Source organism: Euprymna scolopes, chromosome 16 (assembly GCF_053919585.1).
Source record: "Euprymna scolopes isolate OS-2025 chromosome 16, ASM5391958v1, whole genome shotgun sequence".
NCBI lineage: Eukaryota > Metazoa > Mollusca > Cephalopoda > Sepiida > Sepiolidae > Euprymna > Euprymna scolopes.
Genome location: NC_136497.1, coordinates 17229160 through 17253924, shown reverse-complemented (window position 1 = coordinate 17253924; position 24765 = coordinate 17229160). Strand labels below are relative to the sequence as shown.

General features: G+C 40.6%; 1 protein-coding gene across 4 annotated transcripts in view; it reads left to right on the top strand.

The window, feature by feature from the left end:
* Positions 1 to 24765, top strand: part of LOC145295859 (uncharacterized) — a 790170-nt gene that overhangs the window by 637222 nt on the left and 128183 nt on the right. For all 4 annotated transcript variants that reach the window (XM_080141589.1, XM_080141592.1, XM_080141590.1 and 1 more), the window contains 2 exons: positions 362 to 555; positions 1857 to 2108. In XM_080141589.1, the coding sequence (XP_079997715.1) occupies positions 362 to 555; positions 1857 to 2108 (446 nt within the window). The remainder of the gene's footprint in view (positions 1 to 361; positions 556 to 1856; positions 2109 to 24765) is intronic.

Below are 24765 nucleotides of genomic sequence, written 5' to 3'. Positions count from 1 at the left end.
ACCTACACATACAATATACAGCGTAAGCACATATACAAAGCTATAAATATTTACAAAATAATGTTATTAAAGAAGAAACTCTGCCCGTTGCATCCATTGGAATCCAATCATCTTGTAGTCGAGTGTAGTGCCAAACTTGGAATCTCTTTCACCCATTTTTTTTCGAATGCTTCTGGAAGTTGATAGGTGGTCACCCGCTGGTAAAATATGCATATTGAAGTATCTTCCAAATCCATTAATCAATCAGCATAATATTTTATTTAGTTAACGATCTACACATTCATTTCCATTTGAATAGTTAATATGTATTTGAAATTAATTATTTATTTTTATTTATCTTTCTTTTATTCATATAAATCAGGGGAAGTAATCGAAATGCCGATATGGGGTTTTTGGCTGAAGCAAATTGCCACACCAATCATCGTCGTCATTGGAGTCGTAGGAAACTTATTATCCATGTATTTGATGCGGCCACGGCGTCGTGGCAACAAGTCATATCGCCAGTATCTCTTTTCGCTCGCCTTTTTCGATACACTCACACTGGTTGAACGTCAGGTAAGTGATAATAAACCATTCTTTATCTATCCTACTTTTAGCTCTCAAATTATGTGCTGAATAAGTTTTAATGGGTATTTTATAAATACGGCCAGGAATCGGCAGTAGATTTCATGTTTCAAAGGCTTATTTTCATTTAAAAAATACCTTTAGATAATCAGCACTTGTTCTCTCTCTATATATTTCTTATATATTTAATCATAAAATATACACGTAATCACAATTGGAACTAGAATGCTTCTTAACTGGATGCGAGAGCCTCAGATGAGGGGGATTCATATGCCAGTAGGAAGGGGACATTTTCTAGCTGTCTGGTCCACGTCTGTAGTCTTGTTTCTTCCCATGGGTAAAGTGTCTTGCCAATAGCTTTAATCTTGTCTCTTCTGAAAATGATATGACTGAGGCATTTTCTCCTTGGCGTCAGTCATTGAACTTCTAGTTTACGTTAATAGAAGAAGATGGTGTAAATTTAAATAATAATAATAATAATAATAATAATAATAATAATAATAATAATAATAATAATTCTGATTTCGTTTATAAACGTCTCTCTGGAAAGGGATGGGATTCATTTCCAGAGGATTTCCCTTAATCCCGGCTTCAAACCAGGAGCTTCAAAGATCAAGGGTTTTCCTAAGGATGTTGGTGGTACCTATAATTGCAGAGGTTTGAAGGCCGCCTAAAACATCGAGGATTTGTAGGGGTTTTTTTCGGCTGTCCTTCCAGACGACTTGATACTACTCCTAGTGTACTAACTACGACCGAGATTATTTGTGTTTTAACCCCGTGTATACGCCTTATCTCCAAGGCCAATGGAGTATAATTGCTCCACTTCTCATTCTGCTTCTCTCTCATATTCCTGTCCCAGGGTACTAAGAAGTCTACAATCTGCCAGTTTTTTGACAACCAAATCCGGACGAATATGTTCCAATTGCTTGGTCGTTATTACACTTTTGTCCCACCATACCTCTACATTGTCATCCTCACTTGTTCTCACTTCATCAGGCACCTCCTCAAACCATTTTCCAGTACACTTCACCCCAACCCTCTTACATACCTCCCAATATATCCGGAGTCCCATGCGCTAGTGTCTTTTGCGGTACTCTCTCTGGGCCAGTCCACTACACCCTGCTGCAATAATAATAATAATAATAATAATAATAATAATAATAATAATAATAATAATAATAATAATAACAACAACGAACTTCTGTTTTACGAGTTTGTACCTTTATTTATTTAAATATTTGTTCTTATTTTACGCTTGCCTTTTCACTTAATTTCCATTTGGTATTTCACAGATGTCAGAGATTGATATCCTTATGGTGAACGAAAGAAATACGAGCCTCTACCGCTATTTCTCGGACGTAGGTTGCAGCACGTTTAATTTTGCCAGCAATACAGCAACTCTCATGTCTTCTTGGCTTATTGTGTTGATGTCATTCGAGAGAGTTGTGGCCGTCTACTTTCCGCTGAAAAGATCGTCGTGGTGCCAACCAAAGACAGCCATATATTCCATCTTGATACTCTTCATCTTGATTGCACTATCACAGGTTAGTAACTTTCTAATCGACTTTCACAGACGCGCCTAAAACATGTAAACGCTAATTCCTTTCTGAAATGGACCACCGTTTTGGATTATGCAACTTGAGATTAAATTTGGATCCATATAATCATACTGTTTTTTAATAGTTCGAGGAGCGTTCAAAAAGTAATTCCAGTACTTTCATTTAAACAAAATAGATCATGCGAGATTGCAAATTATATTGTTATCATGACTGAACTTATGCATTAATTAGCTGAAAAGTTCATCTCTCTGATGCAGATATTGATGTCGTTAGAGTCTAAGAAAGCAACGCCTGCTATGAACGTGTGTCAGAAGCAAATATGTGTCATTAAATTTCTCTGTAATGAAAAAATTGAACCGATCAACATTCACTGGTGCCTGTGTAGTTTATGTCAGCACAGTAAGGAGATTGGTTCGTTGATTTCAGAATGGCGACAGTGACGTGATTGACAAAGCGTGATCCAGACTTTGACGAATGAGATATCAAACGAGGCTGGCAAAAATGAATTTAAAGTAGTGGTAGCTATGTAGAAAAATAACTTTGGAGCACAAACACTCGCTTGTTTTACTGATAAACTTTCGCATTTGTAGCTCTTCTAGCGTATTAGTTTGGGAGTTTAAAATAGAAGGCCTTACTTTTAGAACAACTCTCGTATATGGAACAATCTCATAAATTGCTCCAAAATATCAATAGACGCCATATTGTTTTTCGTAGAGTGCAGTTAGAAATAATTAAATAGACTTTTTTCTCAACCAAGATAATATGACAGCGTGAACAGACATCCGTGTGATTCAAGCTGAGCTCCAATTCGATTGTTCTACAACAGTTGGAAATTTTGAATGATAGGTCATTACCACAAAATCATAAGATTAGAAAATCCCAAGGTTTATCCTAAGTATACTATCAACTAAATGACAAGTGATATACATACGGGGCGTTTCAAAAGTAAGTCCTCCTACTTTCATTTTGCTTGAATATATAAGAGGTGTAAATGTCATTGTTAGGATGGTTAATGTTATGCATTTATGACTTGGAAGTTTCATCTGTCTGTTGCAAATAATTATTGTTCGAGACTCTAAAAAAGCAACCTCTGCCATCGACATGTATCACAAGCAGAGGTATGTTATTGAATTTCTAGCAAAGGTGTTTTGAGAATGGTGGTGACTATGTAGAAAAATAAATGCCGAGGAACAAAAAGTCACTCGTTTTAATGGCACCACTCCCGTCTTTGTAACTTTCCAATTTTTATAGTAAAACACAGTAGAACTCTTTACTTTTGGAACGACTCTCGCATGACAAAGAGCGCTCTGGAGGCCTGTGTATCGGTGACATAGTGCATCGAGATTTGTTGTGATTGTAGAAAAACACAATATAAAGTACAAAAAGTCGCTCGTTTTAATAATACCACTCCCGTCTTCGTAGCTCTTCATTTTTTTAGTAAAAGAATATGATGCTTTACATTTAGAATGGCCCTCGTATATTCTTTCATCTGGATAAAAAAGTATTATAGAAAATCAATCAAAGGCGTAAATAATGTCCGGCAAATCAAATCAATATTTAGTTTTACTTCTTATATATCTTTCTCCAAGCGGATGCAAACATAGTTAAGTGAATATTTGCCATTGCTGATTGCATTAAGCAATCAACTCTTGGACGAAATACAAAACTGTGTACAAATGCAAGAACTAGCCGTCATCCGTGTATAAATGCGCTTCATCAACTAATATAAACGTGTCGACGTGCGTATATCTTCCAACCCGTGATCCTTTGCTCGTTGTACCGCTGCAAAGTTGTTTCTAGATTCCAACACAGGTCAGTATCAATTCGGTTTGTAGGAGAAGAATTCTTCCTCCACATAAACTCGCAACTCCTGTTTAATACAATTAGCAAATGCTTATTTTGGGGGGTTAACAATAATGCTCGTTCTCTTTGTTTGAATGAAAGACGTGCAAAATGCGAGACCCCAACTCAATTAAATCCAAACAGAAGTCCCAGCAACAAAACCCATTAGCTATGCCAAAGGGCCCAACTTGCTTGAAAAGATATACAAATTTTAACCCATTGTAAAACTCCAGAAAATAAAACTGACCGTGTGACGTTCAAATGACAAGATCTGGTATATATGTACGTTTGATCGAAATTTTAGATGTCTCATTATTTTGTCAGTCATCCTCATAACGTCGTAGCTATTGGTTAATGTTTTAATTTTTAGCCTTGCAGTAAACATGTTTTCATAGCCTAGTCATTGCGTCAGAGACAAAATAAATCGTAAGCTGAACGTTTTGGTTTCGATTCTCGGTGGTGGTACATGAGTCTTTTTTTAAATACTTTTTAAATCATTACTATATATTGCATCCAATATATGTATCTGTCTATCTACATATCTATAAAAGTAATAATATCCGTCTGACTTTTCTCTATGGTAGTTAAGGAAGACTATTATACAGTGTAAAATGGTTTTGACTTCTAATGGAGGTAGAGATTTATTTGCTGTGCACCGCAGCAAAATGTGGCACAAAGTCGGAAGGTGGAGAACAAGCGAGCTCTCCTAAAGAAGGGGCACTCTCGCCTCGACAAAAATTGCCTAGGAACCCCTGTCGACATTCCCCTGTAGATGCGTCTCAGGCGACAAGCAATTAACTTGCCCCACCGGAAAGCCAGGTGGCAACACCTGGGAGGGTGGACTTCCTACGTAGTACCCAAGCGGTTTACCTAAGTCGGACAGGTGCTGAGCCTGTTCCCGGACCCTCACCTGTCGGGTTGAGTGCCAAGAACAAATCCTTGACGAGTACTCTACCCTGTCTCCCTGCAGCCGAAGTCGCTAGGAGACCATCCTCTATCAGACGAACTAATGGAGGGGTATGTTTATTTAGCCCTTCGGCCCTGGCCTTGGTATTATCTACTGCCAAGACATTATTTGGGGTCCGAAGAAGCTTAGGCACCAAGGCCAGTAGGGGGAAGTGGTGTGTGCGGGGGGGTCTTTCTATCTGCTTTGCTAGGTCTTTGTGTGGAAAAAAGGACTTTATTAGTTTTCTCATTGCACTAGGTTTTCTATCATACTAAACGCCTCATTTTTACCATGGACCTACTTAAAAACGAACTCCCCAGATTACAGGATGGCAGGCGATTTTCTCCGGTTCTGTTAAAAAGAATTATATACAAAAAACAAAACAGAAAAATATTTACAAATATAAGCTTATATATATATATATATATATATATATACATATATATATATATATATATATATATATATATATATATATATATATATGATAGATGGGGTGAGATGAAGAGGAGGGGGACAAACTAGCAAACACCCAAAAAGAAAGAAAAATAAAACAACCAAACAAAATGCCTATGGGGGCGGGCTAGTAAAGGCCCCTCCCTACCTACACTCTAAGTCGCTGAAACGTCCACTGTCTTCCGGTTCCCCAAACAAGGTCGAAAGCAAGCAGGTCGTTCCCTAGTGGGAAGTGGGGGATCTAAGGAGCATTATTTCCAAAAATAAATGTTATCGGGCTGAGGTCGCAGGTAATGAACGGCGTCTTCCAAGGTAAATAAATACGCAAAGGGGTAGCAGACCGAGGGCAAAACAAATTGGGGGAGTGGGCATCCTTGGAAGCTCTGCTAGTGCCGATGGCAAAAACAAAGAATCTGGAAACAGGATCGACTCACATATCTGCCATAGTCTAAGCCCTAATAATTTTCTTTTTCCATTCTAAGTGGTTACTCGACCTAACTAAGCTACCCAACAAAGTAAACCTTGTTTTTCAGGGCTTGGTTCCGAATGAAACCAGCACCAATACCACTAGGGCGGGAACACGAACTCGAACCTAGCGCCTCGTCAGATGCACAAGCTAGTGTTGTGCACCTACCTCCTATTAAAATATATGCGATGTAATCGCATCTGATCTTTACTTTAAGTTGATGCTTAAAATAAACGACCAGATCCCGATCCGAAACAGATCCAATTGCATGGACAATATTAAGACGCGAAACTCACGTCACTAGCTTAGCTACTACTAGGATCGCTAGAAACACCAACCGTTTCTCCCCAGTAAACAGCGGGTTCACATTATCGAACGTACGCCAAATCAAGCGAGCCCAAAGGCTCCGTAATCCACTGCAAAGAAAAACGCGTGCTCCCTCGTCTCATCTTCATCCCCCTCGTTACAGCCCGGACAGGAGGGAAAGTAAAACTCGTTGCTCCTGCTATTCTTAGCGAGCCTGTCGAAAAGTGGCGGCGCCTCCCGGACTAGCCTCCACGCTAACGAAAATTCTGCGTTATTCAAGTAGCTACTGGCAGGCGTCTAATTCCACATCGAGAAAACTTCCCGCCTCGATATGTGCAGCCGCTCCACCAGCGGATCGTTTGCGGTCCCCACCACTAAATTCTGATATAGTCTCCTCCTAGGCTGTGCAAGGTCACTGGACCCCGGCAATGCCCTAAGGGCGGCTCGGCATTCGGTGAGGAAAAGCGATTCCCCCGCCGGTCTTCTGCGACCTTCAGCGGCAGGGGCGGATATGAGCCGCGGAAAAGCTTGGTTCACGGCTGGTACCCAGTGCAAATCCTCAAGCAGTGTCCGGCTCAGGAACGCCAACCTTTCTGCGTGTTTGTGACTTAATAGATCAGGCATTCTCAAGCCTCCCTCCCCAAGTTTCTGCGTATAGATATGTCTACGGACAAATAGCATTCCTCCCTTCCAAAGAAGTTTGAAAAGTAGTCGCTCTAAAGCCTTACAGCGATCCACAGGCAGGGGAAGACCAGACAAGCGGTTAAGGATCAGCGGAAACAAAAATATTGAACATGCCTCCGCACGACCCTTCAAGGACAATTTCCTCCGAATCCAAGTCCCAACCGACGACTTGACCTTCGTCTATACCTCCGACCATTTTTTGTCCAGCTGGAGTCCAAGCTCAAACCACACCGAGAATCTTTACCGGGCCATCCGTCCAGCCGAACTTACCTGGAAACGAGTTTACCTCGGTCCAGGCGCCCAACGATTTGCTGCGATTGACTACGGCATCTCTGACAACTTCATGCTCAGCAACCCCCTCCTTCACCGCTTTGATATCGCTACTCCGTGCAACGAACACGGACACGGCGACATCATTAGCGTACGCGGACATCCTGGCAAATTTGCCGCCAGGTACAGCTATGCCGCTCAGAACTGGTCTCATCGCATCGTCCCTTAAGAAGGGCTCCAACGCTAGGACATATAACAGAGGCGATAGCGAACAACCCTGGCGCACCGATCGAGAGACCCCAAAGGACTCCGACAACTTACCATGTACTTGCACCACTGCCGCGGAATCACGATACAAATTCCGGACCAAAGACGGCGGTCTCTATAACAGATTCCAAGAAACTATTGTCGATCCTATCGAACGCCTTGGACGTATCTAAATTGATCAGCGCGGCTTCCTTGTCGCCTTTTAACCGCTCTGTGATCGTGCGCACCAAGTGCAAGTTTTTTTAATCGATCGACCCTTCACAGCGTAGTTCTGATCCGGCTCGACGAAGTCACCGATAACAACCTGCAGTCGGTTTGCAAGAACGCGGGAAAAAATCTTCAACTCTATGTTTAGCAGAGTGATGGGCCTATAGTCATCTAAGTTTGTGGTCCAAAAGACCTAGCCAGTGAACGTGGGACATGATAAGAAATCTATGTCGCCTCTTCTAATTAACATTCTGTCCAAATATGTGCTTGGACAGACGGCCGAATTACCCTGCCACGTCCACATCTCCCTCCCCGGGTGATCTAGACGGAACCTGTCGACCAGATCGCACGAGGCCGTCAGGTCAGACAGGCTGTTTTCACACCACTCCAACCTTCTAACCCCTCCTACCTATATTGGGATTCAGGGCGGCATTCAAGCCCCTCATTAACACTATCCGCCCCGCCTCCGAAGAGAGAACCACCTCCACCCGCCGAAAAAGGAAACTCTTTCGCTGAGGACATTAGGCGCATAAACTGCCACGATCCGGAACTCGCCGCTTTTAACGGCAACATCGACCACAACCAACCTTCCGTGAGCGTCTGCGTGAACAACGGTAACCGTCGCAGATAGGGTGCGACTCACCAACACAGAAACCCCACAACTACGGAAATTGCCATATGCTTAGTAAACGTCAAAATCGTCGACCAGCACATCGCAATCCCCGGCCTCAAAGAGGGTCTCCTGCAAAGTAGCTACATCTACCTCAAGAGCACGCGATCAGCCTTGCTTCGAGATCTTATGACCCTCGTGTTCAAACTAGCTAGGTTCAAGCTCGTAGCCATGTATCTCTAACTAGGAATATTCGTCTACGATGGGTATGTAGTCATCAGCGGTGAGGACGCCGAAGGCCTGACCGAGACTGCCCGAGAGCAGATCGGGCGTAAGCCACCCGTCTCATGCCAGGCCTCCCACGCCCAAGGAGAACGTCATTTTAATATCTCTATGGAAGGAGGGGTGAACATAGTTGGGGACATTCCCTTCGCATTGCTTGGTTATCTTGCCGAGAGATGGGTGCTTTCCGTCCACTAATTTAACCCCTGAGATTGCTGACTTTCCCGCCTCCAGCATCTTCCACAGATGGATTTAAAATGAAAAAAAAGAGGGATTTAAAATGAAAAATAATAATTGCGTGTGGAAACTGAATAAATCGTTGTATGGACTAAGACAAAGTGGTCACAATTGGAATCTAACACTCCATAATTATTTAATAGAACAGTAATTCAAGCAATGTCCCGTAGACGCGTGCATGTATACCTAAAATGTAGGTAATAAATTGTTGATTTTGGTTTTTTGGGTTGGCGATATATTACTCGCCTCAAACTGTGACAACACTTTAAAAGATGCTAAAAATGAATTAAATAAAAAATTTAAAATGGCCGATCTTGGACGACTGTCATTGTTCCTTGGTATAAATTTTGCTTGTGAAAATGAAACTATAACTATAAACCAATCACGATACATTGAAAAAATTCTGCTCAAGTTCAGAATGCAAGATTGCAAACCGCGTAAAAATCCCGTCGAAATGGACATAAATAAAAATATAAAGACCGAAACAAAATCCATAGATAATCGATTATATACAGAAATGGTTGGAAGCCTCATCTATTTGATGTCCGCAACACTGTAACAAAGCTATCTCAAAACTTATCGAGACCGACAATTAATGACCTTAATCGTGCAAAACAAATCCTTCGTTACCTAAAAGTAACCAAGGAACAATCTTTAATATTTAAAAAGTCTACATATCCTCTAAATTTAGAAGAATTTTCAGATTCAGATTGAGGTAACTCTGAGGATAGAAAAAGTATAACGGGGTATTGTTTTAGACTGTCAAAGATTGGACCTATGATCTCTTGGAAAACTAAAAAGCAACAAATTGTTGCCCTTTCTACTTGTGAAGCAGAATTTGTAGCCCTTACCCATTCCGCGCAGGAGGCAATTTTTCTGAACACCCTTCTAAAATCTATTTTAAAACCTAATCTAAGTAAAAAAATTTTTATTTCGTCTTGTTATTTCAACGTGTTCCGCCGTCATACTTATTTCACAGGTGTCTTCTGAAAAGGTATCCCAAACCCTTTTCTATACCTTTTCTTTACATTTTAAGTTTTTTATACATATTTTTGTGCCATCGTTTTCCGCACGTTCTCAGTGCGTACTGCATCACGAAAAACTTATAATTATTAAATATTTATGACGTAAATATTACGTTTCTTTAATTTTCTGTCTGTCCGCCCGTCTGTCTGTCTGTCTCTCTCTCTCTCTCTCACACACACACACACACACTCTCTCTCTCTCTATCTCTCTCTCTCTCTCTCTCCTGTTTCTTTTTTACTCCAGTCGAACTTCTCAAAATCAAGGAACCCTTTTCTTGGAACTAACTTGATACCTCTATGAGATGCATAGATATTCGAATATTTCATTATAGTTCTCCATTAACTCTCAAAGGTTAAGTAAGTAAAGACGTTTGTAATATTAATGTTCCTTTAATTTATTGAACAGTTACCTATGTTATAGTATATCTTTCTTTTTGATCTCTTGCTCTTGCTACATTAAACAACAAGAATTCATTTAGTTTGGTTGAGTATCCAGCTTAGTGTTGTTACTATAGGTAACATCACTTAAAGAACGTGCACTAATGCCTATAATAGCCAGTATAGATAGTCATACCAGGGAGGTTTTATTTAGGTTTCGAATTTTAATTTGATTATTAAGTCAGTTTATTTTATAGAAGAAAAGATCCTCATGCCATGTTGCCATGAAAAATCCGTATATAAAAAAGACTTAACACTCGAGGAAAGTGCCAATAGCCATACAATTTCTCCCCTAAACAGAGTGTGTGCATTCGTGGGTGTCTAAATCATTACTCTGCCTTATTCTTTTCTAACTTGATTTTAGCTGTAATAATATAGTTAAGTGGTATACAATCTTGGTTTCACTATTAATTGAGGTAGGTTCCAGGCAATTACGTTTTAATGTATTAGTGTATACGTTGCAACAGAATATTAAAATATTTCTAATCTTGTTTTTAGGTAAGGATTGATAATTCGAATTATTTGGATTATTCGGGTTGCAGTTCTCATTTCTAGTGCTATTTTCCGTTCGAAATCCCTTGCAGATTACTGGCATCAATTGAAATAAATGGGTCTCGTCTTAGGGAGGCTCCATGTTTTGACAAGGTACTGAGTCTGATCTTTACTCCTGATCTGAAATAGAACTCGTATAACAAACCCGTTGCAAAGGCTGCTGAAAAAATGGGAAAATCGTTCCATCGCTCCAGTAGATATCTCACTGCTGATGTAATTCTCTACTTATATAAGAGCCAAGTACATCCAAGGATGGAGTACTATTGCCACATCTGGGTAGGAGCTGGTAGAAGCAGCTTATCCTGCCTTGACAGAGTTCAAAATAGACTTTGTAGTCTGGTGGGGGATGCTTTTTTCTCTTCTACCTTTACCACTAAAGAGACTTTGCGAGTCTGTCTCTGCTTTATCGTTATTTTCATGGCAAGTGCTCGTTTGAGCTCCAATCTATGGTCCCCCTGTCCTTTTACGAAAAACACTCGTCTAGCGGAGCCACTATCCATAATTTCCTCTACTATTTATCTGTGCCTAAACTTAAACGTAGATTCCATGAACAAGACTTGTTTCTTAGAACTGTACGCCTGTGGAAACTTGTTTCGTTTTCCTGCTTTGTAACTGACTAATATACGGTAATCTTCAAGTCCAACGTGAACAAGTTCTTGATGAGCCATCTCCTTAAGTAATTCAATTTACCTAATTCCCATTACTGACGATTACTACATTTTCACATTGACTACTGTACACTCATTGACTCTTATCCTCGAGTGACCTCCGAGCCTTGATAAGTGGTGAATTCTTAGTCAAATAAATTCCAGAGTTTGACCAAAAAATTCTCAAGTTTCACATAGATTTCCGAGTTCGACAAGATATACCTGAATAAAATTAGAGGAGACACCGACTAAAACGCTGGGAAAATAATACTCAAAAACGATAGCACTAGTTCAAATAATTTAAATAATACAAGGAAAAAAACATTAAAGATTGGAGATTTTGAACATAAAAACAGCTTAAAGCTAAAATTACACCAGCTGATTTAAGTTCAGTGAGTTTAAATCTATACTTTATAGCACTTAGAAGGGTCACTATTAAAGAATACCAACTTCTGTTGCAACTAACAGTTTAATCTACGTTTGCGTACTAGTTAATATTAGATCATCGAACTTTAGTTACAGCAAATTTGGCCGGCAATCAAATTGGTGTACATAAAGAATAGCAAGTTCTGTAAATAGTTTATGGATAAACTCACGCTGAAGAACCCAAACTAAACTTGATTTTAAATAAACTAAGCTTGATTTTATAATAAAGTCGTATTTCTGCCTGCTTGTTTGTTCACAACTTGATTTAAAAAAAATTAAATTATTTTAATTTATTTATTGCAGACTATTATTCTCATCTTTATTAGTTGTTGTTTCACGACGTTTCAGCCAACTATTCCTCTGGCCTTCGTCAGGTGATAACTGCGACAGATAGGAACTTCGAATCTCCTAACTGCATTCTCAGCAATCACTGCCATCCGTAGTTGTTGTCGTCTCACCACGTTTTAGCCAAGTAAGCCTCTGGCCAGCTTTGGGTAGGATTGAAACCGCTATCTTCATAGATTACTCATCTGGAACCGTAGAGATTTAACGTCTCTATAAACTGCGCCACGGGCCCCGAAGGGCGATCAAAGTTGGGTTCTTTGATCTTATAAATCCACGTTTATTTATTATCTGATCTTCCATGGTCGGTTCCGTATCGAATGGTATATATATTATTTTAATTGGAATTCATTATTGAGATGAGTATTATTTATATTTATTAATTTATTGCGGACTATTATTCTCATCTTTATTAGTTGTTGTTTCACGACGTTTCAGCCAACTATTCCTCTGGCCTTCGTCAGGTGATAACTGCGACAGATAGGAACTTCGAATCTCCTAACTGCATTCTCAGCAATCACTGCCATCCGTAGTTGTTGTCGTCTCACCACGTTTTAGCCAAGTAAGCCTCTGGCCAGCTTTGGGTAGGATTGAAACCGCTATCTTCATAGATTACTCATCTGGAACCGTAGAGATTTAACGTCTCTATAAACTGCGCCACGGGCCCCGAAGGGCGATCAAAGTTGGGTTCTTTGATCTTATAAATCCACGTTTATTTATTATCTGATCTTCCATGGTCGGTTCCGTATCGAATGGTATATATTTTATTTTAATTGGAATTCATTATTGAGATGAATATTATTTATATTAATTAATTTATTGCGGACTATTATTCTCATCTTTATTAGTTGTTGTTTCACGACGTTTCAGCCAACTATTCCTCTGGCCTTCGTCAGGTGATAACTGCGACAGATAGGAACTTCGAATCTCCTAACTGCATTCTCAGCAATCACTGCCATCCGTAGTTGTTGTCGTCTCACCACGTTTTAGCCAAGTAAGCCTCTGGCCAGCTTTGGGTAGGATTGAAACCGCTATCTTCATAGATTACTCATCTGGAACCGTAGAGATTTAACGTCTCTATAAACTGCGCCACGGGCCCCGAAGGGCGATCAAAGTTGGGTTCTTTGATCTTATAAATCCACGTTTATTTATTATCTGATCTTCCATGGTCGGTTCCGTATCGAATGGTATATATTTTATTTTACTTGGAATTCATTATTGAGATGAGTATTATTTATATTAATTAATTTATTGCGGACTATTATTCTCATCTTTATTAGTTGTTGTTTCACGACGTTTCGGCCAATGTTACATGATAAGGGCTGTCCCCTTTTCATGTAAGTATAAAAATAGAGATTAGTTAAAATGAAAATGAAATAGCAATAGACGAAATTCGAACCTCGTAATTTAGGTTTAGAAATAGATTACGTGTGAGAATTAAAAAGAAGGGATGTAAAACAAACGCTTGTTTAGAATAGAGATAAAATATTTCAAGAAAAGAATGTGCACTGTCAAGTTTGTTACGAAATTTTAATTGAAAGAATGCAGCTATAAGATAATGTTTTTAACATATTGGAAAAATAGGTTACTGAGTATAGGTTAAAATCCCTTTTGTAGAAAAAGGAAAAGTTTTGGACACGCATGTCCAGAACACGTGAAAGAAGGCACATGTTTTAACATGTGTATGACGTCACGGAAAATAGAAAGTTATAGGGATAGAGTAAAAGAAGACAGAAACTGGGAGAAACTCAGAGAGTCTGGAGTTTGGAATTCGAACGTCTAGAAGCGAGACGATAACTTTTAAACTTAATATGTGAAGCTTTGAATTCTTGATGATGAAAATCACGGCCGGTCGTGTGAAGAATAAACTCATCTGTATTTTTGTAAAACGTCGTCTTGTCTTATGATTTTACAAAAAGGTAAATTGAATTGTTATTATATGTCAGTGTTATAAAATGTCGTGACATACACATCTCATATCCGTAATGTGAATCTACATCAGCATATCTACACTAAGACTGTCTGAACACTATCTCCTCACTCAAAGAGCTTCCCCTTCTTCTTTATCCATAAACACAATTAGGGAATGAACATTTAATATATAAAAATCATAACATGAACAATCTCTCTTACAACAACATCTCTCTCTCTCTCTCTCTCTCTCTCTCTCTCTCTCTCTCTCTCTCTCTCTCTCTCTAATACTCTCTCTTTTAATGAAACCCCTATATGTAAGACCAACTATTCCTCTGGCCTTCGTCAGGTTGTAACCGCGACGGATCGGAACTTCGAATCTAACAAATTTCCAGTGTAAAAAAAATTTACACTGTTTCACAAATTAATTTTCGTACTTAAAACAGACATGTGCATACTCATATTCAAGCATGACTTTTTTTATATACTAGTTATCCAAAGGATATCTAACTTCAATAAGTAACCTCATTTGCATATTACATTAAAAATCTATTTGGATGATTAGCTTTATGTATTGTCCTCATTATAATACAATTGTCCTCGTTGTTCTCCTCGGAAATATTATTTAAAGTTGATTTATCAAATTTATTTTTAAATTAATTTATATTTAATTTAATTTATTTATAATTAACCTACACCTGTTGCCTTTAAAAACGAGAGTAAGCTTTTTTATTTAAACTGTCAGCATTATTTTCTCTTTCAATCCCGTTTAATTTCATAGACGAACAGTTATGTATTTTATGCGTCCATGAATCAAACATTTTCAGGAAAACCGTAAGAAATTAGGATATTTGATGCATCTTAAATGGTATGTGACTAAACCCTCCACCTGCTAATATTTGCCACCCTGGAAATGCTGGGTATATACAGCTAGATAAATATATGCATATTTCGAAATGTATATATATATATATATATATATATATATATATATAACGATTTAAATAGAATGTGCGGAAATTTCTCGAGAGCTCTATCGGCTATCATCGCGTCAGGAAAAAATCGATAGCATACAAAACAATATTATTGGCGAAATTAATGAGCACTACAGAGAAATTTGAATGTGCCAAAAATTAAAAAAATAACGATTAAAAGAAAGATTTAATCTGAAAATAAGGCGTTTAAAAGCGACTAAAACTTGGCACGAGGAAAAAACGAGGGATAAAAGGGTCAAAGTTCCCCAAAGAGAAGTAACGTGTTCGTTGTCTTCCTTTTGCCGGCATAAAGAAAGTTTTTAACCCGCAATAGAGACAGACTCCAAAATCTTTAAATGGTTTTTGGAGTCTGCTCTGTGTAGCACCTCGAACCACTCTATTTTATATTTTTCAGCACAGCATTGATTGTCAACCAAATGTTGGCCAATGGCAGAGTCCAAGGTTACAAAAGGATAGAGACAGCCCGATGTTACCCTCCCCTGTCTGATTTTAGATGGAACGTGCTTGTTTATACGAGGTCGAGCTCTCGAAAAATTTCGCACATTCTATTTAAATCGTTATATAAATTTTCTGTCTCTAAATACCTGATGTAAAAACCTACGGTCTACTGTATACTCTGTCAAGTGGCAGTCATCTACACCGACAAATGTTAGCAGTACTAAAATGTGTGGTTGGTTCTGCATATATATTTTTTAATTAAGGGTTGCAAAAATAATATAACGTTTTAGGAAATGTTTATTAATTTATTTAGCATTTTTATAGGTCTATACAAAACAATCATAAAGGAAGTAAAATGTTGAAAATTCATTTGAAATTATCAGAGGAAAAATGCGTGACTAAAATAAAATGCATTATGGAAATTTAGTAACTTTTCACAGATAATCTAGCACTCATGAAATGTTTGCTACAAATATAAGAATGTGCTCCTAGTTAGTATTTGCACAATAAACTATTTGTTGAAATCATGTCATGTTTGCTGTTCAATTAAAAACAGTCCTAATTAACGTTTATTAGTGAAAGTAACAAATGACTAAATAATATAAACGACGGTTATATTTAACAATTAATTTATATAATAAAATATGGAAAAGTATATAGTTCAATGTACAATGAACACATATCTTATTTGCGACATGACGAAAATAGACTTTTATACCTTCTAGACATCTGGAATTAACTTAATCATACTTAATTATACTGCCTTTGTTGATTATTAATTGCTCCCGAAAAGTTCATTCTAGACAAACGTTGATGGTTATTAGAAAAATGTCTCGTTTTATGATAGACCATAAATTTTCTATGCATAAATATGTTGGCATGAAGGCCACAGTGTCATCTTTGTATCTTTGATGTTCAAACATACTAAAATGCTTTAGTGGCATCGGCATAGTGAGAAGGGGCGTTGTTGTGCATAAAAATACAAGTCTCTTATTAGAGCATGATTTATAATACAGTACCAGAGATTCTCTCAAGATATTGCATTAGCCAACATACGTAATATTTATTCCTCTGGCTATTATTATAGAACATACGAATTTATTTTCGTCGAAATAATATCGGTCTACCCTCTTGATCTTGATTCAACCGATGGTAACTCATCTCCGAAATAAAAGCATTGTTTTTGTCCAGCTATCCGATCCATAAAGAATCGCCCGGTGTTTTACCAGTTAAAAGAACTTTACTTTAATCTATCTTTATATCTTTCTTTCTCAAATGTTTAGCTACCAATGGAAGAGGATTCGTTGTAAATGGAACTTTCAAGAAATCCATTGTTCAAAGAATTGGATTCTTTGTTGATTTTGGTAACTCCGGACACCCAGCTGCTGTGAGGATTGATTTTTTTCGATTTTCCAGTTTTTCAACGGAATTGACTACCAAGTTCCTGTTGGTGACAGTATTGGATAATTCAGGATCTGATTGTTTCTTTCTTGGGAAATGGTATCTCAGAAATCCTTTAAGAGTATCCACAGGATAACTTATTTCCGAACAATTACAGCAGGAAGTCCATTTCACCACCCCTCCCCGATTTATTATGCTTCAGTGAATGCTTTTAAACTTGACCTTGTTGTTAATAAGCTATGCTATCATTTCTGGCGACAGGGAAATGAGAAAAAAATGTTTATAGTTATAAAAGCTATTCACAAAAATATGTAAATCAAGTTATGTTGTGAGAATTTCAGTAATTATCAGAATGATAAGTAAGTATATTTTTCATTAGAAATTTATTATTGCTAGACTCATTAAAATTGAAAAAATAATTGTCCTTTCTACATGAATGTTTATGTGAAAAACTCTGGAAAAAAATTACATTATGCATTCATCTTTTCAAGTCTGAGCCAACTATTACAAATATTGTAGTTTTGTTAATAAAAAATAATTCTCGGAATTAGATTCAATTTAATATTTTAATGAATCAAATAAATAATAAATAACATTGACAAAGCATGAAAAGGTAAAAAAATGTTTATTTTTTCTTTCTTACTCCAGACAAAATATAATAAAGTACACATAATTCTATTTGACGATATTTCTGTAACTATTTTCTTATGGACATATAATTAGAGAAAATAGAGGAAGAAATGATACAGAGTAAATAAAATACATATATATATACATATATATATATATATATATATATATATATATATATATATTTTTTTTTTTTTTTTTTTTACAAAGGCATCACCACATTATCAAGGCCCAGAGGCCACTCAAGGATAAGGGTTAAAGAGTGTACAGTAGAAATTGGTCAATATAGTAATCATTAGTAATGAAAATTTGGTAAATTTAATAACTTATATGGGACGGCTCATCAAGAACTTATTTACTTTAGACTTGAACACGACCATATTGTAGTCAGCCGGAAAGCAGGAAAACGGAAGACAATTCCACAGGCGTGCAGTTCTAAGAAAGAAGCTTTGTTCATGGAATCTACGTTTAGGTTTAGGCACAGATAAAGAGTGGGGGAAATTATTGATAGTGTTTACAGCTAGACGAGTGTTTCTTGTGAAAGTTTGGCGAGGGGGGACCATAGATTGAAGCTCAGTTGAACACTTTCCATGAAAATAACGATACATCAGAGACAAACTCGCAACATCTCTTCTGTGAGATAGAGGTTGCAAGGAGGAGAAAAGGACATCTCCTACGAGGCTACGAAGTCTATTTTGAACTCTATCAAGGCAGGACAAGTCCTTTCTAGCAGCTCCTGCCCAGATGTGGCAACAGTATTCCATCCTTGGACGTAGCTGGCTCTTATATAGGTAGAGAATAGCATCAGCAGTGAGATATCTACTGGATCGATAGAAAGATCCCACCATTTTTCCAGCGGCCTTGGCAACAGATTTGATATACGTGTTCCATTTAAGATCAGGAGTAATGGTCAAGCCCAGAAGCTTGTCAAAACTTGGGGCCTCCTGAAGACGAGAGCCATTCATTTCAATTGATGACAAATGTGAATTAGAATGTTGATGATGTAAAGAGAGAAGCTTGGTTTTAGATGCATTAAAAGTAACCAGCCACTCCTTTCCCCATTGTACTACGTGCTCAAGATCAGTAGGAAAGTGAGAGAGAGGGAGAAGCAGACAGACGAACAGACCGAAAGAAGGTGCTTATCACATCTTTGACAACATTATTTTGTAAGGTTAATTTATAAATTTTAGAAAGCCAAATAATTTAATAAAATGCTAGCAGACCATCCATAGTTACCCGGTCGTAAAATATATATAAATACTCTTTAATTCATACAGAAACTGAGACGTGCATCCGATTATTATGTGTTTCTAAACAGCTCACTTCTTTGATTGAGATTGTCGGACTGACTCCCTCATCTTCGTTGTTATCGTCACAACGTTTCAGCCGTTTTGCCCTCCGGCCTTCATCAGGTGTTTTGTATCGAACTGGGGAACCGTTTGTTAGGAGTCTCGAACCCAACCCTTTATTATTATTACGGGGGTACCGTGTTCGGACTCCAGCTAGGCTCTGGGACATAGTTGCTGATTTTCTGTTTTGAATGTTACTTTTTTACTGCCTTCGTTCAAGGTTGAACTCAGCACCTTTGGGTAACTGTAAACTTTGATACAACGTCTAGGACAACTCGGCCATATGTCACTTCCTGTAAGAAAAAAGCTAAGATCGAAACCAAAACCTTTCAAATGACAAAATGGCTAAGGCCACAGTCTATCAAATACTAGTATGACTTTTGAGTCGAAGGCTATAATAGACGAAATAGCTTGTAAGAGAGAACAAAACACAAAGAAATATAACACATAGCACTCGAACAATTTCGTACCCCCGACCGAACACGGCCCTTTACAACTCCGTCGATTTGAACCTAAACACCTCTATTTCCAGCATATGGTGTACACATTCGATCCAAGTATTTCAGTGTAAGCGTGAGTCTATGAATCTCGATACTAGGCATACCGAGACAGCCTTCAGACGGATACAGGTAACAGACCTCCATGCTAATAATGGCGCGTTTCCGCGCCATAAGAACGCGAAAAGAGTACGCACCAGATCGTTAGGTGAGGCCTCCGGGAGTGGAAGCACTGATGAGCGGTATAGGATAAGAGGGTAAATATGTGAATTACAGACTCTGCTCGATTCTTCAATGTAAGTTTTCTTACGGACCAAAAATTGATGTGGCCTTTACCGCTTCCAATACTTCCGGTATCTTGCAAGGCTCAATGTGTAAACCAACAGACTTATCGCAGTTGATTTTGGCCACTGTCACCTGTTCAGCCGAGGAAAAAAAGCAGCCTCTAGGCGAAGATGATAGACTTTATCAAACACTTTGAACTGATCTAAATCGATCAACGCGGCTTTTGTGGCGACTTTTTCTATGATCAAACGTATTATATGCAAGTTATCTTGAATCGTCCGGCCCGTAACAGAACAAGTCTGTTCGGGACTTATTAGCCGATGAAAGACAAGTTGCAGACTATCTGCTAAGATCTTGGTCAAAATCTTTAACGGTATTAACATCGTTAAGAGCCGGAAATAATCTATCTCATCCCAAGTATTTTTATCTTTGCGTAGCAATTTAATGATCCCTCTGGTAAAATGCTAAGGTATAGACCCGTTCCTAAACCAGGAGTTAGGTCAGTAAAGGGACAAAAATGGGCGAAAGCCTCAAATATAAATCGTAGGGTAGATCATCTAATTCAGGAGTTATGTCCAGCCCGACCCATTTAAAGGGTCTCGGGACTTCTTCCTCTTTCATACATATTTCACACTTAGCTGCTTTGGTTATCTTGAGACGAAAAGGCGACAGTATCAAAGTGCTCAATGGTCAGACCAGGCTCCCTGATGAAGAGATCCCGAAAATGAGAACGAAACCTGTAATCAGAGGGGTTTTTTTCTGTCTGTTTCGATTTACTCAAAACTGCACAAACCTCGTCTTCTCATGTATCGTTCTCTTCTTCCTCTTCTACTTCTTGCTCTTTTTCTTCTTTTTTTCTTCTCAGTCGTCAGAAGCGTCGTCTTTGTCTTGACTACGTTTTTACTTCTTGCTCACAGTGACCCGTTTTTATGCTAAGCTGAACTCTCGTGTGTGCGAGAGAACACGAGATTTTGCGTGATTACTTGGCAATATTAACCGGCCGCCGCCATCTTGCTATTTTTCTTTGGACGTGCCCGCTTTGCAGAGTGCACACCTCGAGCGTTTGTCAGGTAAGCCCGTCTGTTCGCAATTTATTACACACTCCCCCCTGATCTCATTATCACAGAAAGAGCAGGGAGGCGGTGGCCTTTTTCTTCGAGTGCTTCTTCGGAGAGGGGGATTCGGGGCTTCATCATCGTCTGCGCTGTCTTCCGTGACACGAAGGTCGGCGAACCTAAAGCTGAGCATCGCAGTATCACTGTCCAGGTCTTCATCATCAGCAGGAGGGTCAGTACTTTGAAGGCTACCACTCTCAGTGTCGCTGTACGTTGAAGCCGTCATGAACCAGAATGATGGGTCGCTGGTCACGGATTCAATTTTACTATCTTCGTCAAGCGGCAGCTGCATTTGGAATACTGATCTTAAGTCTTTAATATGACGAGGTACTCCATCAACTCGCACCGCCTGCGGGCTGATCACTTCAGTGACATGACCGGTTCCGTAGCGAGTCGTGCACTGGCCTCGGGGTTTTTTAACCCAGACGACATCTCCTTCTTTTATGTTCTTTTGTGGTGGCTCCAGTTCGGGTAGTGAGCTGCTCTCCAAACCTCTCACCCTGACACGGTATGTATGTAGCGCGTTGGCTGGCGCGGTGGAGGGTGAAACATCGTCCTTAGGGGTGACGTTGTACCAATAGACTGCTTCAGGTACCGTACACCCCTTCACCGCTGCGATTGTCTTAACAGTTCTGTGATTTCGCTCAATAATCCCGTTTCCACTGGGAACATGGGCACACCGAAAACGCAGATGGACACCCCAGCCATCTGCAAACTGTTTAAACGGCTCACTAACAAAAGCGGGGCCATTGTCGGTGAGTATCTCAGAAGGAGGGCCACGCTCGAGGAACACACCTTCCAACTCATGGATAATGGCAGCCGCGTCCTGCCGGCGAAGGGGCCGCCACAATGAAAACCTAGATGGTCCACAGTCGATAAGCGTCAAAAAATGCCTCCCGTTGTAGTGCGTTATGTCCATCGCAATCCTATCCCAATTACGCTTCACACTGAGTATTCCCTTCTTCCACCGGACAGGTGCTGGGTCGATCGATCGGCAGGTGTTGCAGCTTCCCACAACAGATTTCACAGCCCTCCGAGACACGGAGGGGTCAACCAATCTGGCGAAGTAAAGCGTTCGGTTTACACCGGGGTGCCCGCTTTGGCAATGGACATCATTAATATGCTCCGGGCTGAGTCTATGTCCCACTGCAGCGCAATTTACAGGTGCTGACTCGTTCACTTCTTTTGGCAGGTCTAGCCAACGGCGTGGCACTCTGGTCAGACGATCCGCCTGATTCAAACAGGACTGCACCAGTGTCACATCTATGACCAAGTCGTATTCTTTAGTGGTTTCGGTTAGGGTAGCAAGCCGCCTCCGGATCAACATTTCGGCCGACGCCTTCGTTGTCAGACGTGCTTTTCCGTTCAAGGCATTGGTCATCCACCGATGCACACACGTGGAATCCGTGATGATGTGACGGATTCTAGCCTGCCACTGAAGCGCTAGATTGACTCCTTTCAGTGTAGCATCGAGTTCAGCTAGGTTTATATGCTTGGCGTCATTCTCCGGCCGAAGCCAGCAGGCATCTTCTATTATCCCTCCGTCGACCGCCAGAGCAACGCCAAGGGCAAGTGAGCTGGCGTCTACCCAAACTGTAAATTCACTCCCATCGACGCACCAGCTCCCCCGTACAGGGTCATCATTGGTCACTCTGGCCACAACTTCCACCAGCATGCTTCGCAGGGCAGGATCATTGATCTCATCGTCCCATCCAGTTGACATAGAAGTTGCCCGTCGCTTTATGGCCGCTACAGCCACTCGGAGCCACCCACACACAGGGAAGTGACCCACCAATTTTCCGCAAATGAAAAACGTGCTCCGACGTGTGATGGTAGATGGGATTTCCGGGATTTCACCACTCCTTCCCCATTGAAGGCCATCTGCACTTCCGCTCACCTGCAGTCCGAGCACTTTCGCCCCGTCCTGTAGCCGCTCCGGCTCCTTGCACGACAATCCGAAGTGCTCGAAGTGTTCTTTGACCGCCTGGGCAGACAGGAGGCTCTCATTGACAAAAATGTCGTCTATATACGACGATGTCGCATGTTGCACCGCTTCATCTTGACGCCGGATCGCCTGCATGATTGCTGTCATGATGTTAGGGGCTACATTCAGGCCGAATCCTAGCCTGGTCAAGCAATAGCGAGTTCCTTTGATCACCACCGTCTGGAACGGCCACAGCGATTTCTCAACACGTATTTGCAAGTACGCTCTTCGCAAGTCCAGTATGGCTGCTTCCGCACCCTGCCGCCGCCACTCCCGTAGTTTATGAGCACAGACATCAGCCCCCGCAGTGTGTGGGTCAACGTATTCATTAAGTTTCCGGTAATCAAGAACAGGTCGAACTTTCTGCTTGTTCTCTTGTCTGACAGCCATCAGGGGAATTAGCCCCCGCGGGGGCCCGAGCTCATCCTCTGGGTATGGAACTAACCAGCCATTATCCAGCCACACTTGAAGTTCTGCCTCGTACTGCCCCCTAAGCCACGCAGGAGGGGGATACTCTGTAAGTCGATTCCGCAATGACACTGGTGGCTGGTCGCCTGCCCATTTCCAGGACGCTGTCCAAGTGTTTGTGCCCTTATCGTATTCTGCATGGAAGTCGGGCTCATCGAGAGTGATTGCTGCACACATTTGTTTGTTTGGTCGAGAGAAGCTCACATCACCGGCGCCGTTCACAGTAATTCCGCCTAGCTGTATGATAGCGTCCATTCCAAGGAGAAGGTCATATCCGAGCAGCTCCCCATCGACCACTAACACCGTCACAGCAACCGGAGAGCCATTGCCAATGCTGATATGAACAACGCTGACCCCACAACACACCAATGAGCCTTGGCCGACAGTAAGTACAGGGGTCCTTCGTTTCTTCCATGTGGCGCAATATTCCTTTCGAAGAAGGGTTTGGGTACAGCCGGTGTCAACCAGCGCTGAACGTTCACATCCATCAACTTGAACTGTTACTGCAGGCAGCGCTTTGTTCAATGCCGCGTTGGGGAGGGTGCTAGCGCTGCGGCGTCCTCCCCTTGCCCGTTTCCCGGACAATTCCGCGCTATGTGGCCTGGCTTATTGCATTGGTGACACCGTATTATTTGTCGTGCTCCATAATTAGGGGTGTGCCTTGTACCGCTTTTGCAGTCTCTGGAAAAGTGGTTGGGGCCACCACAGGTATAGCATCGTAGATCCTTCGTTGGCGAGTTCAGAGTATCAACAGCTGCGGAGACTAGTTCTCGATCGTCTTTCAAGATGTTTCGTGCTCTCACCAATAACTCCTCCAATCCAATCTCAGTGAGTCTTGACGATGCTCGCAGCAGTCGACTTGCCTCATCCGGAAGTCCCGCCGAAGGGAGTGGCAAGCTTTTTCAAGTCGGCCATGTAGACATCCACTGTCTCCCCCGGCCCAAGTCGGCGTTCGGAAAACTGCCTCCAGGCGACAAAAGGGTCTGTACTAAATGCCCCGTATAGCGCTTGTGTAATCTGCTCCATGGTCGGATCCTCCCCTAGCTGCTGGTACACGGCATAAGCCCCTTTAGTGAGTCTCAATGGGATAACCATAGCTGGGTCTTTAATCTTGCACAACCGGCAAACGCGCTCAGCCTTTTCCAGCCATTCGACCACCGAGGGACTAGTGGGGGAGCCATCGAATTCGGGAATTAATCTGATGTCAAATTTCTCCATACCAATGCCGAAATAGCTTGTAATCAGAGTTTTTTTTCTGTCTGTTTCGATTTACTCAACCGCACACACCTCGTCTTCTCATGTATCATTCTCTTCTTCCTCTTCTACTTCTTGCTCTTTTTCTTCTTTTTTTCTTCTCAGTCGTCAGAAGCGTCGTCTTTGTCTTGACTACGTTTTTCCTTCTCACTTCTTGCTCACAGTGACCCGTTTTTATGCTAAGCTGAACTCTCGTGTGTGCGAGAGAACACGAGATTTTGCGTAATTACTTGGCAATATTAACCGGCCGCCGCCATCTTGCCATTTTTCTTTGGACGTGCCCGCTTTGCAGAGTGCACACCTCGAGCGTTT